The following is a 27,928-nucleotide window of genomic DNA, read 5'->3' as shown; positions in this document are numbered from 1 at the left end:
TGTGTATATATATATATATATATATACACAGTACACACACACGCACTGAAGTCGATATATCGAAAATTACGATATTATGATGATCATAATGATGATAATAATAATAGAAAATTATATTACCGAAGGTATAAAAAGACTTACGAGTACGAATAACAATGATGCTAATAATAATAATAACAACAACAATAATAATAATCACAGAACGTTCTCGTGAAAGCTACAGCGCCATGCCAGAAACCAGATCTCGCAAACTTGACTATTACTTTTTTGATCATCACGTATTATATACATATTCTTATATAGGTATATATTTATACATATATATATAATATAATATATATATATATATATATATGTATAGGCAGGGAAGGAGACGGAATTACGGGCGGAGTTTGACGAGAAATAATAAAATATAAAAGCAATAGTGCAAGTAAATAGAAAAAGAAAAAGAGTAAGAGAGAAAAGAAGGAGAGAGAAAAAAAAAATGCCCGAAACCGCGGCGAGCGAGCAGCGAAGTGATTTAAACGGATTGGAATTTGCTGGTAAATACCGTTTCAAGGTCGTTCCTATAGCGATGCTTAGAATGCCGTGAAATTTTTGCCATGCTGCACCGATTCGCGATTACGATAATGATGATGATTATGATGATGATGCTTGACGTTTTGATGTTTTCATATTTTTCATCTTCACACATACATATTTTTTTTTTTCTCTTTCTAAGCTACAACAATATTTTCAATTTAATTTTTATAATTTTATAGAATTTAATTGTCCAATTTATTATTATCATTGTCATTATAATTGTCACGCCGCTTCTCGTCGTCGTCGTATTAATTAATTGCCGTTGTATTCTTCGCGTTGTACGGATCGTCCGATTTCCATATTCGTCAGAGGTACAACATCGTCGCCGATGAAAAACGACTCATCGCCGTTCGTTTCGCCAACTCTAAATATATAATACATTAAACACACGAATACAGTGCATGCATACATACATACTCGATGGATACACGTGTTAATAATGTACCGTATATGCGGTGGCGGTTTCTCAGCCAAAACTGCACCAGGCGAATTTATACCAATTACAGATTAAACACGTGTATAATTATAATGCGTTGAGTGTAATGTAACATGCAGTGCTAAATTGTAGTATATCCGACGAAATTGAATGACTGCCTAATTCCAAATTCCTGACAAATAACAACAAAAACGATGCGCGGTATATAAATATAACAGGAGGGGGAAATTTAATATTTAACAGGGAAATCGAACGATTGAACAAATCAAATTGAAGCAATTGAATATATCAATTATTCAGGTATTATTATGTATATCTTTGATTCATTGTATCCGGGTTAAATCAATTCTGTATTATTATACCATAGAGACCCAGAGTAACGAATGAGAGAGGAAAAAGAAAATGTAAAGTTTTAAATAATAATTCTCATTTTACACGGTATAGATGTTACAAAAGGATAAAAATAATATTTTTTTCTACAATGATACCGTTTCGGCGGGGTTAAATTAAACTTTCGAAAACTTGTTTTATTCGAAATTTCATTATTTAACAATCAGCTATCCTATATGTAACATTAATATGTGTAATAAAGAAATTCTAACGGTTAAACATACTCGCAATGAAATATGCGAATGAAGCTGTTACAGCCTATTCATGGTCACAAATTAAGGATTCGAAGAAAAATATGTGACATAATGGATCTTAATAATAATAATTGTAGTCATTAATCTGTTGAAAGTAATAAAGCAGTCAGCGAATCGGACAAAAAAGAAAACTGGCATTAACGATTGATGAGAACAGCGAAGAGGAGAAAGAGGAACGGTAAAAAAAAAATGTACAATAGTCAAGATAAAGAAAAATCAACGGAACAGAAGATCTAAAATCGGTCGCGGCTAGTCGACGAAGGAACAATGAAAGTAATTGTATAATACCCGATACGTGTGTATAAATATTACACATAGTGTGATGTGAAAACATTCGCTCCAACACACACATACACGGAAGAAGACGACGATGGACTGACTGACTGACTGACTGACTAACTACAATGCGAATTCAAGAGACTACGTCCTGCGATACATGATGCAGCAATGACATACCTACGGACATGAGGCGGTACACTTAGGTATTATGTATTTATACGGAACATGATTCATGCTACGTGCAACAACGGAAGAGGCGGTCACCTCCCCCACCCCCTGCCATTCTCTATAGCGGGTCGTTTTCGCGGCTCTCGCATGTCACACGTGTTGATACGTGCCATGGCTGTACGTATTTGTGTTATACCAATTGCATACCGAAGGAACGGCGAAACTCATCAGACTGAGTGACCGACGGCTGCACATATAATGCGAAATGTATCCGCATGCTATACAGAGCGAATTGCTAACGACTGAATGCTACGTAATCTGGTAGAATTTAATGCGCGTGCGCTAGAATCCGAGACCGGTTTTTTACCAGGCTGACCAACCGTGGTGAACGTAACCTCAAAAATTTTGACAGTTTACGCTTGTGGGAGTTGCGTTCAACAGCAACAGCTGTCAAAACTTTTCGAGGTTACATCCTACATCGCGGCGAACTTTCTCCAGAATTTATGACGGTTGGTCACCCTGGCAAACAGTTGTTCTCGAATTTTAGCGTAAGAGCATTAAATTTTAGCAAATGACAGACTATTCAGTCGTTAGATGTTCATTCTGTACATGAATATTGTTTCGATGTATGCACGGATGAAAAATAATCGTAACGCGGCAATATTTTGACATCTGATAGCTGGCTGCACAGGGGTGACAACTTATTTGAAACCGGGCATTTGACATCAAATTGTCTGATATTATGAGGTTATGATTACCTATTCGTAACAGTAATCAGTCTTCAAAAAAATAGGAATTTGTTCCACCTACAACATAACCTCAACAAGCCGAGTTTGACAACAGAATCTTGAGTTGGCAAACCTGCGTAACAATAGAATCGCGCACATGCGCAGTCGGACGTTCAATCTGCCAAGAAAATGCACCATTATGCATACACAACCTGCGTGTGCGCAAGTCATAGTGTAAGGAGTAATGTGTGCTCGATAGAGGACCAGTTTTCGTACAAGGTCGCGCATTCCGCCAGTTTACGTCACGGCAAGTCATATTCACCCTACAGCGCAAGCCCACGCACACGTAAAAAAAATACAACATAACCTCAACTACACTTTGATAAACGTATAAACAAACGTGGCGGGTCGCAGATCGCGTTGAGTCGCATCCTTTCACGAATTCAATAAAATGTTCAATTGTTCGGTTAAGGACGGTAAGAATCGTGGTGGGGCATGCGGAGGTAAAAGTATTCGCATTTCCGCTACGCATGGACTGAGGAATGTAGCCAACGTTTCAAGTGTAACATTCTAATCTACCTCGGAATCTTTCAACAGTTTTGAATTAACCGCTTGTTGTGACGTCAACTGGCGGAACTTTTCTATTGGTTCGTCCGAAAAGCTGCGCTGTAGCACACGCGACTCATTACACTGTGGTGCAAATTCTCTCTGACGCACAATAGGGATTATAGGTATCAGGCTGAAGTTTGTAGCGTTAATGCAACGATGCATCGTTGGAAAAAATTATTATTCTGCGATTTTAAGATTACTCGAGTAAACTGTTAATACAGCATCAACAAACACAGATTGTGTAAATTCAACTTCTTCAAGTATTCTAAAGATGAAAAATAGTAATTTTTGTTTCAACATTTCGATAGATTAGCGTCAATATCTTCAGCCTCGTTTATAGGTACGCATACATATCATAACATCATCCTAGAAGATGAGATGCCGGACGCGACGAGAAGTTTTCACTTTAAAGAATCAAGAAATATTCTTCCTCTTTCATGCATGGCACACGTGCGCTGCGTCATTGTTGTCATTACTGTTATTATTGTCATTATTATTATTACAGAGTTTGAAGAAGAAGAAGAAGAAGAAGAATAGGAAGAATAGGAAGAAGAGAAAGACGAATAATAAGAAGATGATGAAAAAGAACGGACAGTTCTTCCACGGCACGGAAACCGGAATGCTGTATCGTCATCGTCGCATCGGATCGCGGTAGACATAATGTAATAATGTTTGCCCGACGACCGAACGAAGGAACGGAGGATTCGTAGGAACGGAGGAACGGAGGAAAGAACGAAGGGACCACCCGACGGACGGATCGCGTGGGTACTACATTCCTTCCGTCGGACCTCTGCTCGCCGTAAAAGACGATCTGGTTGCGAGTATTCGTGTTACATTATAAGTATGCATGGACACATGCTTGCGGTGCAGCGCATACCATGTGCACAGAGTACATGCATACAGTATATGATACATATAGTACAAGCATATATGTAGATATTGGAATCTGAAACATGCGGAGAGGATTGGGGAATTCTCTGAAATAAGATTTAGCGGCAGGGCGAAACAGTATCTGTACGCGAGTTTGCATTTCATACGTAGATCTATGACAATGTTGAATACTGATTACATGTAGATATCCAAATTTTGCAAAACTGCGATGATATTCAACGTAATTTTTCAAAGCTGGGAAATCGTTCACGGAATCTATACGCGCGATGAAACTAGTGAAGAAAATATACGGCTAATCGAAAAATACTTTTTGAGTACCCGTCAGATTATATTCGGTAAGGATTTTCATTCTATGTTACAGAAAACACATAACATAACCCGAGACAGAAACAGAAGAAAAGTCTCTAGATGATTCGAATGGATGTCTAGAAAACTAGGGACATAAATAAAATCCCTACTCACTGTCGTAAAGTATAAATATCGTAGGTCAATTTTTTTATACATAGTTTTCTTTTCTGCATACTATTTTCCGTGTAGCATTCGACTGAATTGCACTAGAGAGTTTATAACTTTGTGCGTTGACCTTAAAGGGGGTACAGCTTGGACGGTCTAACATATCTTTTTTTAGGAATTTTTTTAAAAGAAAATGTAAATACTTCTGCAGCCATATCGTTATTAATTTAAATGAAAAAAATTCTAGAATATTTTTGAAATTATAAATAATAAAGTTCTTAAACTCAAATTGCTCCAAATGTTTTCATATTCTAAGACAAAAAAAAAAAACGCAATCTCCTAAAATAGGTATTATTTTAGACCGTCCAAGATGTAACCCCCCTTCCAATCTGTATCAAGATTATAGAGAAAACGAAAAAACCCTGTGAGACAGTGTCTTTCCTCCGAATCATGAATAATAAACCCAAGTAGTCTCTGCGCATCATTTTCTCGCAATTTTTACTACACCGCGTAGACTTCGCAAGAATCCTCAGTCAAGTCAGATCAGATATCGCAATTACACTGTTATTACCGTAACCGTAACCGCTCTATATTGTTATAATCCAAGAGCGTTTAATCTCTTAACACATTTTTCTATCTCATATTTCAATTCTAGCTCGCGACGACGTTCATTGGCCTTTTCTTTCTCTTCTTCGAAATTTCTTATCTCTCAACTCCGCCGCGACGAGGACTCGACGACTCGGGCCAGGCCTCGACTTCTCCACCAGAGTTTTCTGTGCCTCGCGTCGGTTAGATTAGATGTATGTGAAGAAAAGGCACGCAGTGCAATGCCCACGCGTTGAACGATATCTACACACACACACACGTACATACACACCTTTAATACAACTACGCACAAAGTGTACAGAATTAAGTCTATTGTGGTATGATATTATACTGCAATCATGCATTATATGTATATGTATATATGTTGTATGTAGAAGACGACTACGGGAGTAGGAACCGCATAATCGAGTGTCGGAGGAGTTTAATTATTATTGTCACCACAGCTCAGCCCTACGATTGTATTAATATGTGTTTCTAATTTTACAACTGTACAGAATACGCGTTACATACCCAAAGGTATGCACATATCGTAACATCTACATCTATGCATGTATTGTAAATTACATACACCCGCGCTCTGAGCTAATTACATTATTTCGACCGAGGTTGCTACATCACTCCACCACGCGTTATATGGAGACAAATTGTCCTAATCTGTTGTCACGATTCGTATACGTATTGTTAGTACGTATAAGTACGGAATTCGTGAACGTGTGAGAAGTGATAAGAATTTTTTCGCTCAAAAACAGAAAGAAAAGATTTCACTCTAATTCACATGATCGGTATAATTTGCATGTACACACAATTTTTTCTTTTTTTCTACTCCCGACGTCTTGTAAGGAAAATGTTAAATCATTCAGTCGCAAGCAAGGAAGCAATCAATTAATCAATCAATCTCAAAGTGCCGGACGAAAATACCATATGTATAATAAACACGTATACTCTTGACATTCATTTTTTTTGCATCAATTTTTAAATTCGTTGCAGCTAACGATTGTTGACTTGCTGTGTGTTATGAAACGGAATGACTCTTATCTTCGACTTATTCCTTTCTTTTTGTTGTTTAAAAAAACAAAAAAAAAAAAAGTGGCGATACCCACGTGAATTCACTATCTCGTAATTGGACATTGAATTACCATCGTTCATGTATAAAAGGAGCAGAAATAATAGGTATATAGAATTACAAGCCACCCGATATGCGCCTAAATATATTAGATTTCCCAGATACATGTTATATACATATACAAACGCGTATAAGCATACGCATATTCCCCATTTATCAAAGACTTCACACAACGCGACGCGCACACTGCGCTTGTATACATAGCGTGTTATGTATATTGTTATGTATAACCGGCCAACGTCAGATAATCACGACGATGCTTCTGTTCGTGGATGAAATTCGATACTGTTGTATGTGTTACATGCATATATATATATTTTATATATATATATATATATATATATATATTCATATATATCTACGTATAACGTAGATTACATATACATATATACGTATGTACATGAGACACGATACTGTTATTTCAATTCAATTTAATATATATATATATATGTGAATAATCGTTATTTTCCCGAGAAATATTTTATGAATAAGAGACTTGTCGGAAGCGCATTTTTTTTACAAATATCTGTGTAGACATTCGTAAAATTGAGCAAACATGTATTTTCCATCGGATAATTTCTCAGTGAATATTGAATCAAGTTTTTTTTTCGATTAAATAAATAGAGAAGAAAGAAAAATTTGTCGAAACAGGTTGATTGAATATTGTATGATGAACATGATATGAAAAAGTGCAAGTTTGAAGCGAAATTTAGTACATTTTTATAACGAATAATCAATCTTCCGCAAGTAAACGAAGATGAAAAAAAAGGGAGAGAGAGAGAGAAAGAAGGAACGAAAGAATAAATGAGAAATCGTCGACGAGGCTGAAGCTAGCAGTCAGAATTACCAGGCAAACGTTCTAACGTTTCATTCGAATGAGGTAGAGAATTCGTCGAATCAAAATTTTATGAAACACCTTGAACCCCCGATATTTTTATAAATTTATTAGAATAACAGTGAACTGTATTATTCTATTTCCAAAAAGTTTAATACGTTTGGCTGCAAACCCAAGCTGCTGCTGGCTTCAGTTTCACAAATGATTGAGGTTCGCGGTATTGTACGTAAAAGATTAGATAAGTTAATTGACCGCAGTATCTCTCTCATTCCGTATCAACCCGTAATCGTACTTTTTACAGTACGTAGAGTATTGACTTGCTTGCGTGCTAATACGTGTGCGTTGCACGAAAAAAACCTTATTGCTGTTAGAAAAAGAAGAAGATTAGAAAGAAAAACAAATTCGGTTCCAGTGTCCCAGAGTCGTCAGTGTGTCAGGTTTTTGTAATATGTACCTTACTCGGGGTGCAGACAGGCGGGCCGAGAGAGGCAACGCCCTGCTTGCTGCCCGACTTGCCTGTGCCTGTCTATGCCTGCTAACCTCTCTGAAACACGTCACGTCACGCGAGTGATGAACTATACCTATAAGGTCGAGGAGAGTAGGTTCCGCAGGGCTGCTCGCAGCACAGCCTATCTCAATACCTAATCGTACAGAATTCTCGAAGCGTAGGTCAGTAATCGAGCTCGGTACGCACGTATAACATATGTCACATTGTACACTTAGGGACAATGGATCTGAGACGGCTAATTTTTTACACCAGACAGTTATGTTGGCAACACAGAGAAACCTACAGCGCCACAGTCGGCCGAGAGGGAAACTAACACAATCTCAATAGATATAACATGACAGATGACCGTCGAATCTAACCTTAGAATACGTGTCAATCCAACAAGTCATTATCTCCGCGGTATTCTAAGGTTAGATTCGGCGGTCATGGATTATGTTACGTTTATTGAGATTGTGTTAGTTTCGCTCAGATTCATTTTGCCCAAGTGTAGATGAGTATGATACAATGATAATTATCAGGCATATAAATGTACACACAGCGATGAAACGACGAGTCGTTGTGAAAATCGTGTAAAAGAAAAACAATAATAATTCACTGCATATGTATGAATACGATTTGAGAAAATGTGTGTAAAAGAAAAAACGAAATAAAAAAAAAATCGAATACTTAGAACTCCAACAGTTTCAAGAGAGTGAATTTTAACGAGGAAAGGACGATTTTTACCCCGAAAATGCACCATTACCATAAAGTTAAGTACACACACTAATCCTTTGAATCATAGCGGTAAGTATTCTTACCACCTATTTTATATCCATTTTTTGTGTATTTAGAAAACTTGGAAAACATATTTCTTCGCGGTTTTTTTTTACTATTTCTGATAGTACACTGACAGGTTTTCAATACTCAAGAGTAACTATTGCGATATAATGTAAATTATTGTTGTTGGAAGCGAATTGATTGGAAAAAAAATTGTGAAAATTGAAGGAATAATTCATTTCCGAGAAAGTTACCCCTCTACACGTATACATATTTTACATAAATTATAAGTTTTTGTAGTTACTGGTTGCGATTCTGCAATCGGACTTCTCAAATTCAAGATAGCAGATCCAATATGGCGGACAAAAATTTCAAATTCGATCGAATCCGGAAAAAAAACTCTGTCCATGTGTTTTTGGGGTCGCTGATTACGAATATGAAATCAAATTTGGAAAATTCAGTATGGCAAATCCAATCAGCGAACCCGAAAGCCCCTGCATAGAGTTTTTTGATCGGATTCGCTGAGATCCGAAACTTTTGGCCGCCGTATTGTATCCGCCATCTTGAATTTTTGACATTCGATTTCAGATTTTATAAGCAGGGATCCGAAAAACCCTAGGATACTATCTTGTTATAAAAGTTAACTCAGTACGATAATGTGTAACTAAAAGGGTCCATAAAAGAAAATCTACTAATAATAAGTATATATAATATGATTTCCGGCGCAATTCCATTCCATACGTCAGTCAGTCACTGTTCCGAAATGCTCTGTTTATTTTTCTTCTCTCTTCGAAAGGAAGTGAAAAAGAGAAAACGCGGATCTCGGCGTATCACACGGATCCCGATTCGTACCTACTATCGACAGCGAAATCATCATCCTCGCATTTCCAAGGTTCTCGTGTATAAGCGTTCGGATGGTTGTTAGCTGTGTATATTAATATCGTCGTGTACAAATTCATGCATAAATCGTGCACGGATATCTGGCTAATAAATTCAGATAGAGTAGCTATGCATACATATATATATATATATATATATATAAATATAGAGGTACATACAACTTTATACATGCAGTACATATAGAACAGACGAGAAAGTTATTAAACTGCGGGGGCGGGCGAGAAGGAACGCCACTTCTACTACCAACTTCACGACCAAATCGTTAAACTCCTCTCAAGTCGATGTATAAAGTCCTCCTCGCGAAACGCAACGTCGGTTAAATACGTATGTATCATACAGCCATTTAACCTGCTCTCATCGTCGAAAACACACGTGTATGCATAATGCATGTGTCTGATAATCGATTCAACGCTTTGGGAGGTGAAGAAAAACGAAACAGCCAGAGAGATGGAGAGAGAAAGAGTGAAATTTGAAAAAGAAGATGAAGATAAGAAAGAAGAGAAACAGTTTCGCGCTACAACTGAATTCGTGCAAGGAAAACGAAACCGGAGAAGATAGTGCCTCATGAATTATTACCGACTGTTTCGTCATCGTCGTGTGACGTCACGCGGCGATGGTCTAAAAGAAGAAACAGATCGAAGTTAGCGAATTTTAACGTAACGAAGTGCATTTTGAAATGAAAATCATTGTTTTGAAAAATTTTCAACGACATTGAAAGAGTTCAGTTTCCAAATCAATTTCAGACTTTAGGGGGAAAAAATTGTCGAGAATTGTCTGAAATTCGGTAAATCATAACACGGTAAACATAATTATATTTTGAAAAGACAAAAACTTTGGAATTCGTTCGAAAATTGCACAAAGATGAGTTCTTTCTATCTCGTATTTCGTTACGTTAATTTTACACTAACTTAATTAGCTTCGTCCGACGTGAAAACTTGTTTTCTTTTTCTCTTTACAGTTTGCATTCAATTTTTCGAAACTTAGGATAATACAGAGTGCACTTGTACAAGGGATGATTAATAGTAGAAGAAGAATAAAAAAATACAACCGTCAATAAATAGATAAACGAAAAGACGATAGACGAGACGAAATTATTTTCGGATATTCATATTCGGTAGAGAGAAATATAAGGATGATTATATGAGGAGGAACTAGCCGCAAAACCAACCCGTTATTATCGCTCGTAAATGGAACGAGAACGACGAACGAACTCAAACGAACGAAGCGGACGTATACTTGGTACATATATCGCGAGTGCGGGATCAAATTTCGACTCCGTCCGTCCGAAATACGTTTTTTTTTTTCTATTTTTCTTTTTTGGGTGCGTGTGTGTGTGTCTGTTTTTTTTCATTCAAGCTGTACGAATATCGCATACCTATCCTGTCTGTTACTTACACCAAAAATACTGGTTGTATTGTTTCGGAAAAACGAGCGTGTAATACACATATAACAAATCGTACACGTACTAGTAACGTGTACAAAGTAGCGCGAAATTCATCCGTTCGTTCGTTTGCATAACGAGCACTCGACGACCAACAACCCCGGTGTAACCAACAACCATCATCAGAGAGGTAAATCGCATCTGATTTGTGTGTTTTTTGTTCATGTTTCTTTTTTTTGGACATATATAATGTAAGCGTATCGAATGCGCGTGCTACGTATCCCCAATTTATTATCCAAATGGTGGTGTATTATACATATATATGTGTATAATAATAACTACACCGTCAAGGGGAAATCCCCGTTTATTATTATCATCGATGTATCGCGCGGTGTATCGTTATTCGTATTTTTTGTGGTTACTACGCATCACCGTCGTCATCTGTGAATGTACGGATGATAAAAAATTTTTCAGTCATTTTCCTTTTCATCCTAACGTCATTTTCTGTCACTGGTACGTACATACAATACGCCGAGAATAATTTTTCAAAACTCAACAGAACGTAATATCATCGCTGCTATTTATGGTCAGTGATGATTGCTTTCACAAACACAACCATACGCACACACAAATATCGTTTTAACACTCATCCTCTCGAAAGTTTCTGGAAAAACTCAAGATAAAGATTAGAGTCAATCAAACTAATTCATTTCGACAAAATGATACGAATACAAGTAATGAGGTGTGATTCATACCAGTGACAAATCGTTGCTTCAAGGAAGTGTAACAATTTATTATTATGAACAACGTGCGATTACATTCGTATTTGCGAATTATACTTTCGTCATAGGTAAATGATAATTGTATGGATTCTTTGGTGGCAAAATCTGCAGAGTAAACGTGAAAATATCCAGATCCAGAAAGAACGCTGAGGATTTTTTTATTTTTAGATTGATATAAAAAAAAAATCAAAAAACCCCTAGATTGTCTTCCAGCCCTGATCTTTTCAGATTCTTCGGACCGATTTCCTAACCGAAAATTTTGAGGAAAAAAACACTATTTTCTTAATTTTACAATGATTTCGAAGGAACTAAGATATCGAAATATGAGTATGTTTTGTTTTATTACGCTCTAATGAATTTCACGGACAATTTCAAAATGGCGGAATAACAGTTTTTCCTCAGCATGAATCGTTACGATAATGTTACCAACTTCAATACGCTAATAAAGAATGAACCGAAAGCGTCTCGATACAGGGCGTTTCCACAAATTCGAAACCCGGATCACGCGAGAGAAAACTCGAATGAGACGATCTAGACGATGTGCGGGAAATTACGCTCTCCCCAGAGCATACCTGTGCGTAAAACAGCGACTCGCTCCCTCTCTCCTCTCCAATACCGGGTGTCTCGATGCTGGTATGCATGTAATGTACACACAAAACGGCCCGAAAGAGAAAAATACAACACAGGAGAAAGGCACCAAGGGGATATAAAGTCAGGGTCCTGAAGGGTCGCCGAGGACAACGATGGGACGACGGGACGCGAGAGAGAAAGGCGAAAAAGTAGAAGATAAGTAGAAGGGAGAAAAATTTCAAGATAAGACATCGTGTGAGGGTGCAGTAAGGAACGAAGGAGGGATAAATCAGTCGAGCTGCTCTCTTTCCTCTCTCCCTCTCTATGCATGAAGTGTCGAACGAACGAGCACGGAAGAGTGTAGTCATTATTTATTTATTTTTTATTTTTTCATATGTCTTTCTAGATAGTTCAAGTGGGGAGGTGAATTTCGTACGACGTACCAGTAGACGCCAGTTTCTCCCTCTTCTTTCCACCAGGAGAATTAATCCTGTTCAGACTTCGGTGCACGTATAATTGTTTCATCGATACTTGTACGATGTACGTAAATGTATGTATAAATAGGTACTAGTTTCGCACATCAACAAGCGACAAGGACGCCGTGAAGTAAAAGAAAATAAAAGAAACATACAACAATGACGCGATGTATACGTACAGTGATTAATCGGCGCGGCATTCACAGTTTATATATCCTGCAGGCATGCATCGTTGGTTGGTTGAGCAATAGTGTGTGTAAGTACGTAAGTTCTTAAAACACATAAGGAAACACGTGGTTCGATATCCGATGCGTGAATTTCTGCTATCTACTCAATTTGTCGCAATTCTCATTGCTGCGGTTGCGTGTTTTCTCCTTAATTTTCTTCTCTTTTGAACTTTAGAAAAAGAAAAAGAAAACGAGCGATGATTACGATGATTATGATGATTATACTCACCGCACTGACGATCGCAATCGCAACGATAAAAGCAAAGACATCGATACTAGCATTATTAATCTAGCAATAGTAGGAGTAACAACGATAACAACACACACAGAAAGAATAATGATTAAACACACCGAAATTGAAACTTTTCCTTCCTATCTTCGTGGTTCTATGCTGCTTCCTTTTCGTTATCTCTTTCGGTTTGTCGATTAACAAATTCGATCTTCCAGTTTTCCACTACAAAAACAAATCGCGTTTTCACGCCAATAATTTGTTGCATCGTTACGGCGTATAATCACTATTACTATTATAATTATTAGTCATTCGCGCGTTCCGTTGGTTCGTTATTTTATTTTATTTTACCTTCTAAATCTTCTCTTTAAGTAGATATAGAAATTCCTCGTTGTTGCGTTCACATTTGTTTCCCCTTTCGTCTATCTAGGTAACTATTACAGCGTAGTACTTTATACACCTCTTCATTTTTATTATTTATTTATTTTTTTATATATTTTCTTGTCAATTTTCAATTTTAATTATATAATATACTTGCTGTACTCTCCCAAAATTCTTTTTCACATTGTCCTATCTAACTACTACCTTTAAGTATTTAAATTGTTCGGGTTTCTTTGTAATCTCCTTTTACTTTTCTCCTCTTCACTTTCTTCTCATCTATTAAATACCTACTTCCTCCCTGTCACCTCGACGCAACGGCGGCGTTAACGATACGGATTTCTCCTACGTTCTAGATCAGGCACAGAGCAATTCGTATCTCATCTCGTACCACCTTGTACACCGTTCTCCGCTGGCCTGCGAAATAATGTTATCGAAACCCCCGACGTTGTTCCTGCACGGATGCTGATTGTTGTCTAAACTATCGCAAGGCATGGCGGTGGTGGCCGCCCCCGATCCCCCAGGCGTGAACCCAAAAAAAATCCCCCTCCCTCTATCTCGTCTTAAATTTTTTTCCTCGCTTCGTTGAGAATTCCTCGACGATTAAGCACCTCGTCGTTTTACACCGGTCTTATGACCACAGCCGCGATTAGGAGGAGGATAGATAACGGACGAGTCAAATATCTCCCTATCGCATGTTATCACTTCTCACGGTTATTCGAACTGCGCGCGGTGGCGGTTTGTCTTTTGTTTACCTCCTCACTTCACTTGTTTACAAGATCAAGGAACACTAGTTGCAGATCATCTTTTGTCCTACAGCATGCGCGCGCGTGTTGTGTCTCCGTATGTGTCGTATCCTCTATGGCAAAAGCGAGAACCATGAACTAAAAGAACCGTCGTGAGAAATACACTCTCTAACGGCGAGGGGGGTGGTAGGTTAGTAGTCACGCTAGACGAGAATGACGGTCGACTCACTGCTCACGTTCACCAACGTGCTCACTGACTCAAGGCTTCGCCGCCTCCGGTTCCTTATCCTTACTACTACGGGAGATCAGTTACTAATCCAGGTCGAGAGAGCGAGAGGTGTGCATACATGCAGGTACTGTACAAGTACACGCACAAGTAGTGTATAATTTATACGTAGAAGGCGAAACAACAAACGCGTATGCACAAAACACACACATACCACACGTAACAAACACGTAGAATAATATCACACTCACAAAAGAAAACACTCGAAGCCTATGTGCACTGTGCCGTCTCCTCCTCGATCTTCTGTTCTCTACTTTTCTCTACTCAACGACGCCACGGGCGCAACACGACTCGCCGTCTTTATTCATCAACTACTGTTGGTTATATTCTCCTCATTGTCCGTAGTCGTCGTTGTCAGCGGTATGCGCAGCACCACCTTAACACCCCGACTGGCTGGCTGGCTGGCTGGTTGGTTGGTTGGTTCTCCTCCTCGCGGAGGATACACGGGTTTATTTATTGTTTTCACCGCACACCACCGTCGGCCAGTTTTTCGGTCGCGCCCTGCTGCTGTCTTCTCCTATTCGACATCAGGATGGAAGCATAAGTGGAGAAGACACACGCTGCATCAACAGCAGCAGCAGCACGAAGAGCGGTGGTCGGCGCTACCAGATTAATAAAATGGCGACCAATGTGACAGTTGGTCGATCCTCTCGCGTAAATATATACCTATATATACATACAGGTAACGTACATACACAATATATATAGACAGAGATATTGGAGATGGATGAAACCTCTTCTGTTGAGGTGCGATTTGTTCACGTCGCTGCCGCCTTGTGTCGTCGATATCCCTCCACTGTGCGTGCCTTGTTCCTTTCCTTCTTTTGTTTTATATCTTTCTTTCGCGCGGATATCATCCGCTCGCTTTTATCTGTTTTACACTTATCCGCCAGAAAATTGTCACCGTCAGTTTTGACTTCTCCTATACTTCCGACCAACTTCGCGTTCCTCTGGATACGATTCTTTCCGTTACGTTCTACTGTCCAGGTTACCTTTCACCCGGATTTTCTCTCGCTACTAATTTTTCGGTACCGACGCGGACGGACGCACTTGCGCGACTCGTTTCGCTCCCCAGTCCCCTACAGCTACTGCCGCTACTCCCACCTTTGCGTACTATCCGTCTGAGAAAACACCGTCCACTCTCCCGACGACCCGGCCGCTCCTACTACCTAAAACAAGAAAACCGGTCCCACCCCGTCATGCGGGGGATGCTTCGGGGTTCGCTCCGTCGGTAACTACTAACCGTTTCCATAACGTCAGCGCGGCGACCCGGAAATTGCTACTATCCATTTCGTACAATATGCTCGATGCCCGGTATATACCAGGTGTCCTCGAGCAGCAGCTCTGTGCTTCGCAGGAAAAATTTTAAAAAATTTGACAATCACGCTAGTCGATGATTTATTTATATTATAATTGAACGATCTTGCTCTTGCGTCAAGTTTCGCAATGCAAATCGATCTCCGCAAACATCTTTGCAAGCGCTCCGGAAACGAGACTCATCGTTCCAGACCGATGTTGGTGTCCATGAGTTATTTACAATTTTCAATATGATCTCGGAGCCCTGATGAACTAAAATCAGAAACCATATTTTGTTTCGCGTATGACATTACCTCCAGCCATGAAGCTTGATCGTTCTTCGGTACGACTTCGAAGATTGGTGAGGTGTGGGAGGTCGCATTTGCTTTAAGAATTCAGAGTCACCCGGTATATTAGTAAATTCCTCCGTTGAGCAAGATTACTCAGAGGGCGCTAGTAGTCGGATACTTTGCGCAGCTACTATCCATCTTGTTGACGTCACTCTGATTGACTCGGAAGTCTGTACTAGCCGTATTGATAACACTGATCTTTGGCGTTATTCGCGGTTCTTTGCCACGGTACCTTATAGGGCATTTCGTTGCTCTGTCGGTAAAGAAGTACCGCCACTTTCTAAGTTTTTGAAGTAAAAAAGAATACTTCCAAAATACTTTGAGCTAGAAAAATTTCGTTGAGAATCCATATTTATTAAACCTATGACAGAACCTATTCTGATTCCAGTTATAGAAATTTAGCCGCGGTCTCTTCTTTATTCATATTTTTTTAGAAATACTCGAAACATTTTAAGCTGTAACTCAGTAGTAATCACATCCATAAACAAGTATTGGGCGTTTTCCGGATCAGCTTCTACGTTGGTCACTGTGGTTTCTTTGTAGAGCCAAGCTGATGCTCTACTTCCAGATTGCACTCTAATACGGACTATGGTACGTCCTGTTGCCCCTAGTATCGACTTATCGAGTTCATCCCGTAAACCGTCTATACCTGAGGATTCCAAAGGCAATGTTCAATACAACTCTGTACAACTCTGATTTCTGAAACTTTGGAAACAACTTACCTATTAGCTTAGTGGCTGACACACCAAGCATATTCAGTCGAGGTATATCTTCTGATATTCGGTCAATTTTATTTGCAACATTTATCACCACCTGGTCTTTAATCAAGCCTTTTAATGTTGCTTGCATGTGGTCCATCTGGGCCTGCCTGTCCGGATGACTTGCATCATGCACATTCAAGATAATGTCCTGGTAATAAAACATTCATCGGTCAAAAGAGCATGACTGACTGAAGACAAAAGAATAGAATGAGCGTAATCAAAAGCCAATTACAGCATTCATGGCGTCTTCTAAAGTTGCTACAAACGGCTCAATAAGAGTGGCAGGCACATCTTGAATGAAGCCAATAGTATCGACGAACAATACTTTCAGTCTTGAGGGTAGAGTGCCTTGATGGATGGTGACATCGAGAGTTGCAAAGAGGTAATTCCTAGGGTGCAGGCTTGAATCTCCAGTGAGAGCTTTGATCAAGGAAGTTTTCCCAGCGTTTGTGTAGCCGACAACAGCGATAGTGGGAATCTTATTTTGTAATCGTTTACTCCTCAGCAAATGTCTCTGTGCCTTAAGTTTAAGGAGGGCATTTTTAAGCTTGGTTTCGCGGACCTGAAGAAGCTTTCGATGTGATTCAAACGTACCCACGTGTTCTTCTCGGGTCTCTTTAACGACATTCAACTTCATCCACATGTAGGGAATCTCTGCTATTGCAACCTGCAGTTTTGCCTCTTGACTTTTGGCGTGAGCCCTAAATATCTGTACGACGATTGAATATCGATCGTAAACTGGAACGCCAAGAATATGTCGCAGCTCTTGTATTTGCACTTGCTGGAGCAAATTTGTACTGATGAATACTGCGGTAATTTCCGGGTTACTTCTCACTTTAATCTTCAAACTCTCAAGATTTCCTTTCCCAAGTAGTTCCTTTTTCTTCAAGTTCATCAGCGAAACACACATTTTATCAACCACTCTCCAGTTTTGCAGTGTTTTAAGAAGTGTAACGGCCTCTTCAAGCTGCAACTCTGGCGTTGTGTTTCTCTTTTTGTTTGCTCCCCATTTTATGTATGGCTGCAAAACGAGTGCTCCATGTCCACCGGGAGCTATTCCCAGAAATCGTGAGGACAGCTCATCGTATTCCTCATCTTCCAATTCATCTTTTTCTTTTTCTGTTGTCTCATGAGCACGACGATTGATCACCATGAATGTTGCAACACAAGTCTTTCTCTTAATGGGTAGAGAGCGCTTTACCATACCCGACGCTCGTCGTGTCAAATTTCTGAGGCTAAACATATCTGCTCACAACCTTGTTTCGAGGAACAAGTTAATCTTTGCCATTTTTAGTCCAAGATTTTCTGCAAAGAGTTACACGCTCTGAGGCAACGAAGTAGGAGGCTACAGATGCGACAAAAGTAGAAGCAAGGATCGTTTTTTGTTTGGAAGAGAGCACGGCGTTCCTCTTCAAAAGACGCTGTCCGAAAAAAGTTCCGGAAAATACTGAAAGTGAAGAGATTAATAAACAGTATCACGTATGTATGTGACATAACCGATTGGGAATCTTGTGTTCTCACCTATAGTGAATGTCGACAAACCAGCAAAAAAAGCCCTCGTCATGCACTCCAGGTGGGATCCGTACGCCGGATATTCCGCCAAATTAATTGCTACGGACTTACTATCGGTATTCATATCCTGCGGATTGTATATTATGTACCTAGATTTTTAACTCATTGCTTTTGTGTACACTGAGAAATCATAGGTTAGGGTGAGCTCTGGAAAGGCTTACGTAACACGTGTGAAGTATACGGGAAGAGATTAGCGACTAATGGGAGAAATTTTGCCGGATAAGTAAAAAATCATTGTTGCTGCAAGTGCTTATGATCGACGTTAAGTCAGTTAAATATCTGGCAATAAGTGTAGTTTTGACGGTGTAAAAAGCGTCGAGTTCAGTCATTAGTTGCCGGTATGTATCGATATTGGGGGCGGGGGTAAGGGATTTAGTCGACAATTTGGGAGTGCAACAGAGCCCCAGGGCCATACGAAATGTTGACAAGTACGTGTGTATTTTTTTTAGGACTTGACTAGAATAAAAACAACGAAAGAACAAAAAAATCGTAAACCTATCCTCGTGCACTCGACGTTCCTGCGGCTGTCGGTAACACAGAGTCCGAATACGCCGTAATCCGGCGAGTCACAGTACATGGTATTTATTATACAAATATACCGATGTCAGTTCACAAAATAGACTCTTGGAACTAATTGAGGTGTGGGGACAGTAATTATAAATCGGTAAACCAAAGCAGTAGATAATGTACAGCACATTTACCATGACAAAGTGCCACTGCAGTGGATGAAACCAAACAAATAATAAATGTTAACAAATAAGATCACTGCAGATAAAATAAATAATAATTAATAAAATTTTCAAACTGAAAATTTATTGCAAAATATTTTTTACTTACTACTACAAGTACATGTACATCAAAGGATTAACTATTTCCAACCAATCGTATCGAAAAAGAGTCCGATTTATTTAAATCACCCGTTGGTAGAGTCGGACAGATGAGACTCCGCGATGCGGTAAATCTTTAATCTGTACATACGTAGTGGTCTGTAGACGTTGCATCTAAGACGTATTATTGGTAGTATTATCTTGTTGATTTCAATCATGTGTTCGTACATTAAAAGGGCATGGTCTGGGATTTTTTTTTCCTACTTCATTTCTTTCTACGCATATTGTATTTGGCCGAAAGTTCGTTAGAGAATTCAAATTTACGTTAAACCTGACGCCAACTTGAGACTGCGCCGTTACTGACGAGACCGGCACATCAGAACTGTGTAGCGTCATTAACTTCCGAGCATCCAGAAGAGAATCACGCGCCGTGGCGGTGCTGAATTCAGTTCGCCCACTAAGAGCTGTCGAACGTGATTTGACAAGTGATTAGCGGTAAACTTACGTTCGGTAATTAGTAGAAAAATCGTAGACGTCTGGCTCGAGAAAAAAATACGAACAGTCTGCGAATATCGGAGGTGAATTTCGTATAAGGAGTTTCTATTGTTTTGTGTAACTTCAGCTTTATCGTCAGAAATGTATATAACAAAGTCTCCCCCATAAATGCTACGATGCTGAAGATGCCGCGAGCGTTATCCATTGATGAGAATCATTTCAATGTCACTTGATCTACTTTGATCTGAAACTGTCAGTTTTGAAATAAACGAGCTCTTCCATTCCGAACTTCATTTAAACTCTGCTCAGCTTCCCAATTCTATACTTCACTCCACCTCCGACGATTACAGTCACCTCTGGAAGTTCCAGCTTGTTTTGAAGACTCATGTTATCAAAGACTGGAGGCGGAGGTGGGGGGAGTTGACACGTCAACTGTCGTCTCGATAGAGACGTCACGTTGCAAAACGAATTACCGACTTGAACAGTTACGTCAGACTCCTGGCACGCGCGGTTCAAGTCCTGACCGTTTATGATGAGGTAGTCGCATTTGTCGTACTTCACTTCCTCCTCGAACACTTCGTACATCGGATTTGGGAAAAGCACAAAGCTTTTATGCCTGTGAATAATATATATGCCGGTCAGAAACAGAAGGTAATAATGTTGATGTTTATTAAAATTTCGACGATTGAGTAAAGAAGTATAACATGAGCTCGTATTGCAAGTCATTAGGGTGTGATAACAACGCATACAAATGATATTTATGACGAACCCTTGAGCGGAGAGATTCTGTACGCCCATGACATTGTCCATGAGGAATCCGTACTCCAGCATCGGTGGATGTTCAGCGTCGAGATGAGTGTCTGCGGATACTTCGACGGCGGGTGAATTGCATATCATGTTTGTATGGTTAAATGCAATGCACTGAGAGACAAAGATTTTGTCGTGGTAGTAGACGTACATCTCAGGATTTTGTACGTATCCAAGGTTCGTCCCGATTACCGATATCTTTACACCGCCGGCGGGAATTCCCTTGGGTATTTTAACTAGTCCCGCAACGCCGCTGTCGGCGGATTCTATCGTAGGATCGTCGACGTATTCGAAAACGCCGTTGTACTGCCTAAACCCGCTGTCAAAATGCATCCTCAGCACACCGCTGCGGGTAGTATTGCTGGCGCTGGTCAAACAGAGGGTTTCGTTGGCCTCGGCGTTTATTATGGAGCAAGGTAGATTGTCTATGAAGGCGAGTATCTTGCTGCCGGCGTTCATGTAACGTCCTGTTATCCTGATTACGGTCCCGCCGCTGCGAGGGCCATACTTAGGCGATATGGACTCGATGACAGGGTCGACGAATTCAAAGTTGACGTCCGAGTAACCACGGAAATCCTCTATCTTGACTATCACGGGTCCATTTCGCTCCTGAGGAGTACCAGGTCCGTCAACTCTGCATAAGATCTGTTTCGTCCTGACGTAAAATTCAGGGTAAGGCTCGCACGGAAGTCCAGCAATCGACACCCCAGAGTATATATCGGCGAATGTTTTCCCCAAGTTTATTCCTCGTATAGTTACGTTGGTACCTCCTTCCCAGGGTCCAAGCTGCGGCTCGAACGATTGAATCTTCGGGTTTGGGCAGGTTTCATTTCCGTTTAGCCAAATGCCGGAACCTCGATTATTGCACTGTTCTTTCACCTCGCACTTATCAGAGCTTTGACACCACCCGCATCCGTACTTTTGAGCGAGAGCCAAACACATGCCACAGTTGTCAGCCATGTCCTTACAACGGTATATAACAACGTGAATGTTGTCAGGATTGTCTAGAGGTTTTGAGCCCCCCCATATCACTGCGAAGGGTACCGTGATGTTAGGCGCCCTTGACGTGTATGAAAATTCTGTCGATGCGCAATATATTGTGTCTGCTAGAAGCTGTGCGTTAACGCTGGTTACACGTCCTTCGATGTTGAACTGACAGACGAACCTCGTTTGTACGATGAATTGCTGTTGAAGAGATAAACAGAAGAATACTTAGAATTTTTATCCCATCGTATTACATGCAGAATCTTTCATCTTAAACATGGTCGACAATTTTCAGATTTATGATCAAATTCTGCGCTCACCCCAATGATATGCACTTTGACACGAATATTTTTCTTTATTCCAGACGAGACCAGTATTTCTTTAGAATCCGTGGCGTTAATAGTAGGACAGAAACCTGGTCCACTTCTATAACTCGGGCCGATTCTCTGGAAATTACAAATACGCAACGGATCAATATAACACAGGTTGAATGAAGGGAAAACAATCCGGTTAAAACTGTTCCTCGACAAAAAGCTCTACTCACGCTGACTCCGGTGACCAATATGTCATTGCGGCAATTCTCGGCAGTATCGTGCGTGCATCTGTGACCATCGACGCACCAGTCGCAGGGGAAGCTCGACGAAACGCACTGGGTACAAGAGCTGTACGTGTTACAGTCGAAGAAGGTGAAATTCGTGGCAACGAGGTCGGGTCCGCTGGTCATTCGGACGGACAATCTGGCCGTGAAGTGGTGCTCGGCTTGGGGTATCGACGGCAGCAGATCGGTCCTTGGAGTGGTGCAATTAACGCCATACGATTTTCGAGTAGCACTTGTTATGAGGGTTTTATCGAAGGCCGAGAACGCGCAGAGAAACTGTCCCGGGAGAGTCGGAAGGTTCTCTATCACAAGAACCAGGGTCCTTGCAGTCGTTCTTTGCAGCTGATTCGGAGTGACGCTTGCTATGGTAGTGCACCGACCGCTCTTGTACGAAATCCAGTACAAGGGATCGGTGGCTGCATCCTGACAGTCGCTTCTCAGATTGCACTTGTTCTCCAACGAGCACCAACCACAGTAAGGATCCTTGGCCTCCAAGCAATCCCAACACGTCTTGTATACCGAGCATTCCTGAACTTTGACCTTGGACACCTTGCGTTGTGTCATTACGTAGAGATGCATAAGCTGAGAGTCAAAATGTAGGTCCGAATTCACCGGGGATTTCGGATCCACCTCAAGGTCACCATACTTCTGAGCCGAGGTCGCAGTCTCAACGACGACCTGAAACGAGAAAAAAAAAAAAACTAGAAATTAATGACCGCAGTAGCCAAGTTCTTCATGATTAATTTATATTCGTCATTCGTGTGTTTTTGTCTCAAATACGATGTCGAAGAAAGGATGGAAGGAAGAAAGTAACGCGCCGCCGAACGATGCCGGACTTAATTTCAAATCCACGAGGGTGCCGAGGGGTTGAAACAGTTGAAGTGTAGCGGTGAAGCGGAAGTGGAAGCGGTATCGATCACAGGCCAAGATTTACGATTAACCCAGACTTACGCGTGTTTCATGTTAATTGACAACTTCGGAGCAAAGTAGGTTTTTGGGGGTGGGTTGGCGGACAGAACGAGGGCGCCGAAGAAGGGAGTATAAGTAAGTTTTATTGCTCTAAACGCGCGGTAAGTGGTCGGTCACATTGGTCAGACCCACCCACGAATTTCCTACTCTTGCAGACGTGGTGTACCTTCCTAGAATGTGGGTATTATAGTATGTATAGTATGTACGTACACGCCTACACCCAACCACTTTTCAATGTGTACCTATGTAAGCGGAGAAAGAAGCGAATGATGCCACTGCTGTAAATTAGCCGGCTGGTAGAAAGAATTAAGTTCGTACGTTACATGCGTACTGCAATGCAACGCTTCCCACAACACCGGAACCGGGATTATTTTATTCAAGATATTTTTTAACCATCAAAAAGATGATACACACCTCCTGTCCGTCAACTACTATTGTCTCTATGCGGTATCCATATATTAATATTGATATAGCAGCAGCAGCAGCAGCAGACTACATGCAGTATAGGCTTTGAACATTTGGGTAGGCTATAGTTAAATTATGAGTTACTTACTGCAGCAATACTGCATCGAGTTGTTGAGTGATACAGTCTGCCCGCCTGCCGATTGGGCTGCAGTTCGATACACGGTTGAATGAGTAAATATTTAATTAATTCAATTAATCGCTCGATTGCTGTACCGAAGCCGAACGAACGATAGGACGAAAATGGTAGGGAGACTATGGAAAATCTGGCGAATCATCGTTCCCCAAAAACTTGTGTATTCTCAGCTCGATGTGGAAACTTTACTGTACGCTCACCTTTTGTTAGTCAGAATCGTTAAAACGGAATGCCTTATACATTCGCCATCGCAAAAAATTGATGTGTGCGACTTCCCATTTCTCGTAATCAAGGTTACAGTGAAACCGCCCAACCGATTCTCCTGAAATTCGTACAGCATACTTTTTCAACCCCGGAGCTATGCAAACAAGTTTATTCATTTGATTCCACTTCTGCTTTTTGACAAATCTTGACATCCAAATATTTTGGCAACGTTACGAGCGATCATACAGTTTGATTAGAACTATATTTAATTACTGGGGTCGTAAAACTGTTTGATCCCCCCCTCGCCCCTCTCCCAGAATAGAATTTTTTTTTCATATTCTTACTCGAAAATCCACGTCAATGGTAAGTTTTTTTTTTTACCTAAATGGGAAAATTCAAGTTTGGTGAGAGAAACTACGCAGATTTTTTTTGGAACTATTTAGAACAATCTGGGAGGTTTGCCCCCAAATGCCAAGAAGGGCCAAGAGATGCCAAGGCTCAGTGAAAATTTTTCGGACCCCTAAATGAGGAACATCCTAATATATAATATATTATGCAGTCCTAATACAGATATTGCATCCTACATATTACATACATGCCGTTTGATGAAAAAATTATTGAAAAAAATTTCGATCTTATACTACAAGTACGCGAAAACGGAGTTTCGAAAATTTGTAAAGGAAATGAGAGAAAATCGGACGGATGAAGAGATTAGGTACATACATATATATGATATATATATATATATACTGTACCATAGTGCATGATGATAAGTTCATACAGTATAAAAAAAAGAAGAGAAATTAAAATTAAGCAGTAGAAAGAAGACAACTCGCTTTTTTGAGATGGCCATCGCTCGTGCCGACAAAGACAACGGTGTAATCACCGGTCGATGTTGCAGCAACGGCAGTTAGATGCTCCTCGAAAGCGAGGACCGGTAAAGCAGCGATAGGATCCTGACCTCCTAGAGGCGTGTTGACATCGAGACCGCAAAAATCTTCGGCGATAGTCTGCAGCTTCTGTAAGAAGAAGAAAAAAAAATGGGAGATAAACATTTAACTTCCATTCACTGACCTTAACGTGACTTGCAGTACGAAAAACGATTCGTCTACAGTCCAGTCAAAGAATAAGTGTTAATAGAAAAATATTTACAAATAGGATTAGAAAAATTACTGAATTGAGTTCTGAAGGATAATTTTTTGTCAAAAAAGTATCATTCGTGTGCGAGAAGAAATTAATTGAAACCCGTGAATTTTTTAACGAAATGGTTCAGTGATTTGTATAATATGAAAAGGGTTACGCTTGGTATAGAACACCTTATACCAATACCACATTTGCATAGTTTGTCTAACTTCAATGAATAATAATATTTCATTTCGCTTGTGGATGAATTCTACACGAAACCATACACCTAATGATATGAATCTTTGATAACTTAGGCGTATATCGAAATGAAACACCAGGATCAAACTTGTATAAATCGTTTTTTCTGTCATTTGGAGAGCTCGCAAAAAATTAATATATCAAACGGTCATGTTCATCGATCTTTACTAATTCTTAATTGTACATGAGAAAATGGTGAGACAACAAAAACAAAGTACATGTGTCGAAATTTGAAAGTCTGATTCTACGGTGAAAAAAACGACACCAACTCAGAATAAACGAACAAAGCAGACTCACCGGAGAAACGCACTGATAACTGGGCGATATGAAGTCCAATCCCCGCTGCCCCTGCCCGGCAAAGCAGTGTTGAATATTGGACATGAACTTTCTCCTGATGGCTTTTAGGGAGTAGACGCAGAGCGCGGACCTGGAAGACGGTCTGTTGGTGGTGGCGTTGCTTTCGGAGAAAACGGCGAAGAGTACATCGTCCTGAGCGGTGATGCCGAGATGCCCGGCAAGGTCGGATCCAGCCTTGCCGGCGTAGGCTGCTTGGACGAGGTTGTACTTCCTGAGCTCGTTCGTGCAGTCGATCGGTATCTCGGTGTACGAGTAGTAGTTCTGATCGTCGTGACAGACGCGCACCAGCTTGGATATGAACTCGCTTCCGGTGGCGGTGCTCTTCGGCTGAGTGGTGAGGAAGTAGCTGAAACCCTCGCTGCTGAAACCGTGCACGTAGTTTATGGGGAACCGATCCCTGGCCAAAGAGTTGACGAACATTCTCGTCCCGGTCGTCACCGCCATCTCGGCGATCAAGAGCATCCGCTCCTTGTCCAGCGACCTCGAGCTAACCGCTGGCACTTCGGACCTGTACGGCAAATTCGTGTAAGTCACGCCGACATACATGACCTGGGAGACCGGCGGGTTCGGGGGACCCGGTGCGATGAAGGCCACCGTCGACGCGGTCGCGTTGTTGGCGACGACGGCCTCCCGTACCTCCTGAGCAACGTCCGATATGTTGTGGAGATTCCGGACCGTGCACATCCCCTGGAACAGACTGCCGCACGATATCAGTCTCGTGGTCGTGTAGTCGATGACCAGAGCCTTGTTCACATTGTCGGTCAGCTTCTTGATCACGCCGGCGGGACAGTCGATCATCGAACAGTCGTTCGAGTCGTTCTTCGGTCCCGTGACCTCCTTCACCACCAAGTCCAGGTCCGGCGACAGCTGGTACAGACAGTTCACACCACCCACGAATACTCGCCCCGTGTTCTTGTCCACCACCAGGTGGTTCAGACGCTCGACGTCGGGGTCGGCGAACGTGTGCACTATGTCGGCGGGCGTGCTCCTCGACGGCCTCATCGACGACGAGAGTACCAGCAGGGCGAGCAACGCCCTTGTTCCTCGTGGTAACATTCTCACACGCTCACACGTAGTCTTGTGCAGTGATGTACAAGAGACGCCACCACGTACTTTTGTTCGAGACGCCCAACTCGCTCAGGGATTTCTCTCCTTCTTCTTATCACTTCGCCTCGCGCTCAAGACTTTTCCTTGTTTTTCAACGCCTCTTCAGGTTTTCACGTTCTTGTTTACCGTTGTTTCACGATTTTTAGGCCTTGACGCGGTTCTTATCGCGCCGATGATGACGACGTTGGTTCCTGTAATTATTAATAAAAATTTTGCTCATTATAGTTGTAAATCGTACGTAACGATAAGTTCAAACTTAGAACATATCTATACGAACCAAAAAACTACACCACTGTGACAATCGCAACTGTACTGCGAGCGAACTGGAGCGAACTCATAGTGAACACGAATCCAGCGTACACTCTTATACTGATTATGTACACGCTTATACAGTGTCGCACAGATCAGTTGGCTCGTTGCGTGAGGTTAAAGGCCATATTCGAATTCATATCTCCTCGTAATGTCGAGATATATCCTTGTAATGTCAAGAGATATACGTATACATATATATAGGGCATTCCATGTCAAATTTACCCCTTTTTTCCCTCATCATTTTTGATTCGTTCTGCGATTTTTCATACGATTCTACCATCTAAAAAAGGCACTCCTGAATTTTTTCAAATTTTTTTCGCCAACCGTTTTTTTTAAATATTATTCAAACCCATTTCAAAAACAGTCGTTTTTACAAATCTGAAAAAATTCTGAAAAATTTAATTTCTCATTCCGATCATACTGACACCTGGCCGATGATGGTCCGATTTTTTCGATTTTTTTTAGCACTTTTAATATTTTCAACAAACGAAATTCTATCTCGCAACGTCATGCATTGAAAATGTTGTTTCAAATTACTACAGTGACACTTCGCTTTAGTAAGCCTGCTCTGTATGATCCAATGCTTCTGTGACGCTGAGTGCGATAAGTATCGGTCGGTAACAGATCTGCACTTACCATCCGAGACATGTAATGAACCAGTTTTAAAAACCCATTTCAAATCAGAGAACGCTACCAAATGAGTATTCAGTCCTTT

General features: G+C 40.8%; 3 protein-coding genes across 5 annotated transcripts in view; all 3 read right to left on the bottom strand.

The window, feature by feature from the left end:
* Positions 1-15,710, bottom strand: part of LOC107217144 (plexin-A4) — a 68,394-nt gene extending 52,684 nt beyond the window's left edge. Inside the window, exon 1 of one of the 3 annotated variants that reach the window (XM_046740626.1) lies at positions 13,306-15,710. The gene's annotated coding sequence lies outside the window, so the exon portion shown is untranslated. The remainder of the gene's footprint in view (positions 1-13,305) is intronic. The other 2 variants (XM_046740627.1, XM_046740628.1) reach the window with 2 other exon arrangements.
* Positions 15,711-16,572: 862 nt separating this feature from the next.
* LOC107217138 (putative GTP-binding protein 6) lies at positions 16,573-19,110 on the bottom strand. The gene is made up of 4 exons (XM_015654511.2): positions 18,522-19,110; positions 17,233-18,447; positions 16,962-17,148; positions 16,573-16,888 (listed from the first exon to the last, which is right to left on the bottom strand). Exons 2-4 carry the CDS (start codon positions 18,241-18,243, stop codon positions 16,656-16,658), a joined length of 1,431 nt encoding a protein of 476 aa, XP_015509997.2. The 5' UTR covers positions 18,244-18,447; positions 18,522-19,110; the 3' UTR covers positions 16,573-16,655.
* Positions 19,111-19,363: 253 nt separating this feature from the next.
* Positions 19,364-27,555, bottom strand: LOC107217139 (plexin-A2). The gene is made up of 7 exons (XM_015654512.2): positions 27,179-27,555; positions 25,735-27,092; positions 24,891-25,073; positions 22,230-22,961; positions 22,006-22,131; positions 20,664-21,886; positions 19,364-20,510 (listed from the first exon to the last, which is right to left on the bottom strand). The coding sequence occupies exons 2-7, from the start codon at positions 26,848-26,850 to the stop codon at positions 20,189-20,191; spliced, it is 3,702 nt and encodes a 1,233-aa protein (XP_015509998.2). The 5' UTR covers positions 26,851-27,092; positions 27,179-27,555; the 3' UTR covers positions 19,364-20,188.
* Between the last annotated feature and the right edge of the window lie 373 nt (positions 27,556-27,928).

The sequence above is a fragment of the Neodiprion lecontei genome, chromosome 5 (genome assembly GCF_021901455.1).
Source record: "Neodiprion lecontei isolate iyNeoLeco1 chromosome 5, iyNeoLeco1.1, whole genome shotgun sequence".
NCBI classification, from domain to species: domain Eukaryota; kingdom Metazoa; phylum Arthropoda; class Insecta; order Hymenoptera; family Diprionidae; genus Neodiprion; species Neodiprion lecontei.
Note: the sequence above shows the minus strand (reverse complement) of the source record. Positions and strands in the feature narration are given on the sequence as shown.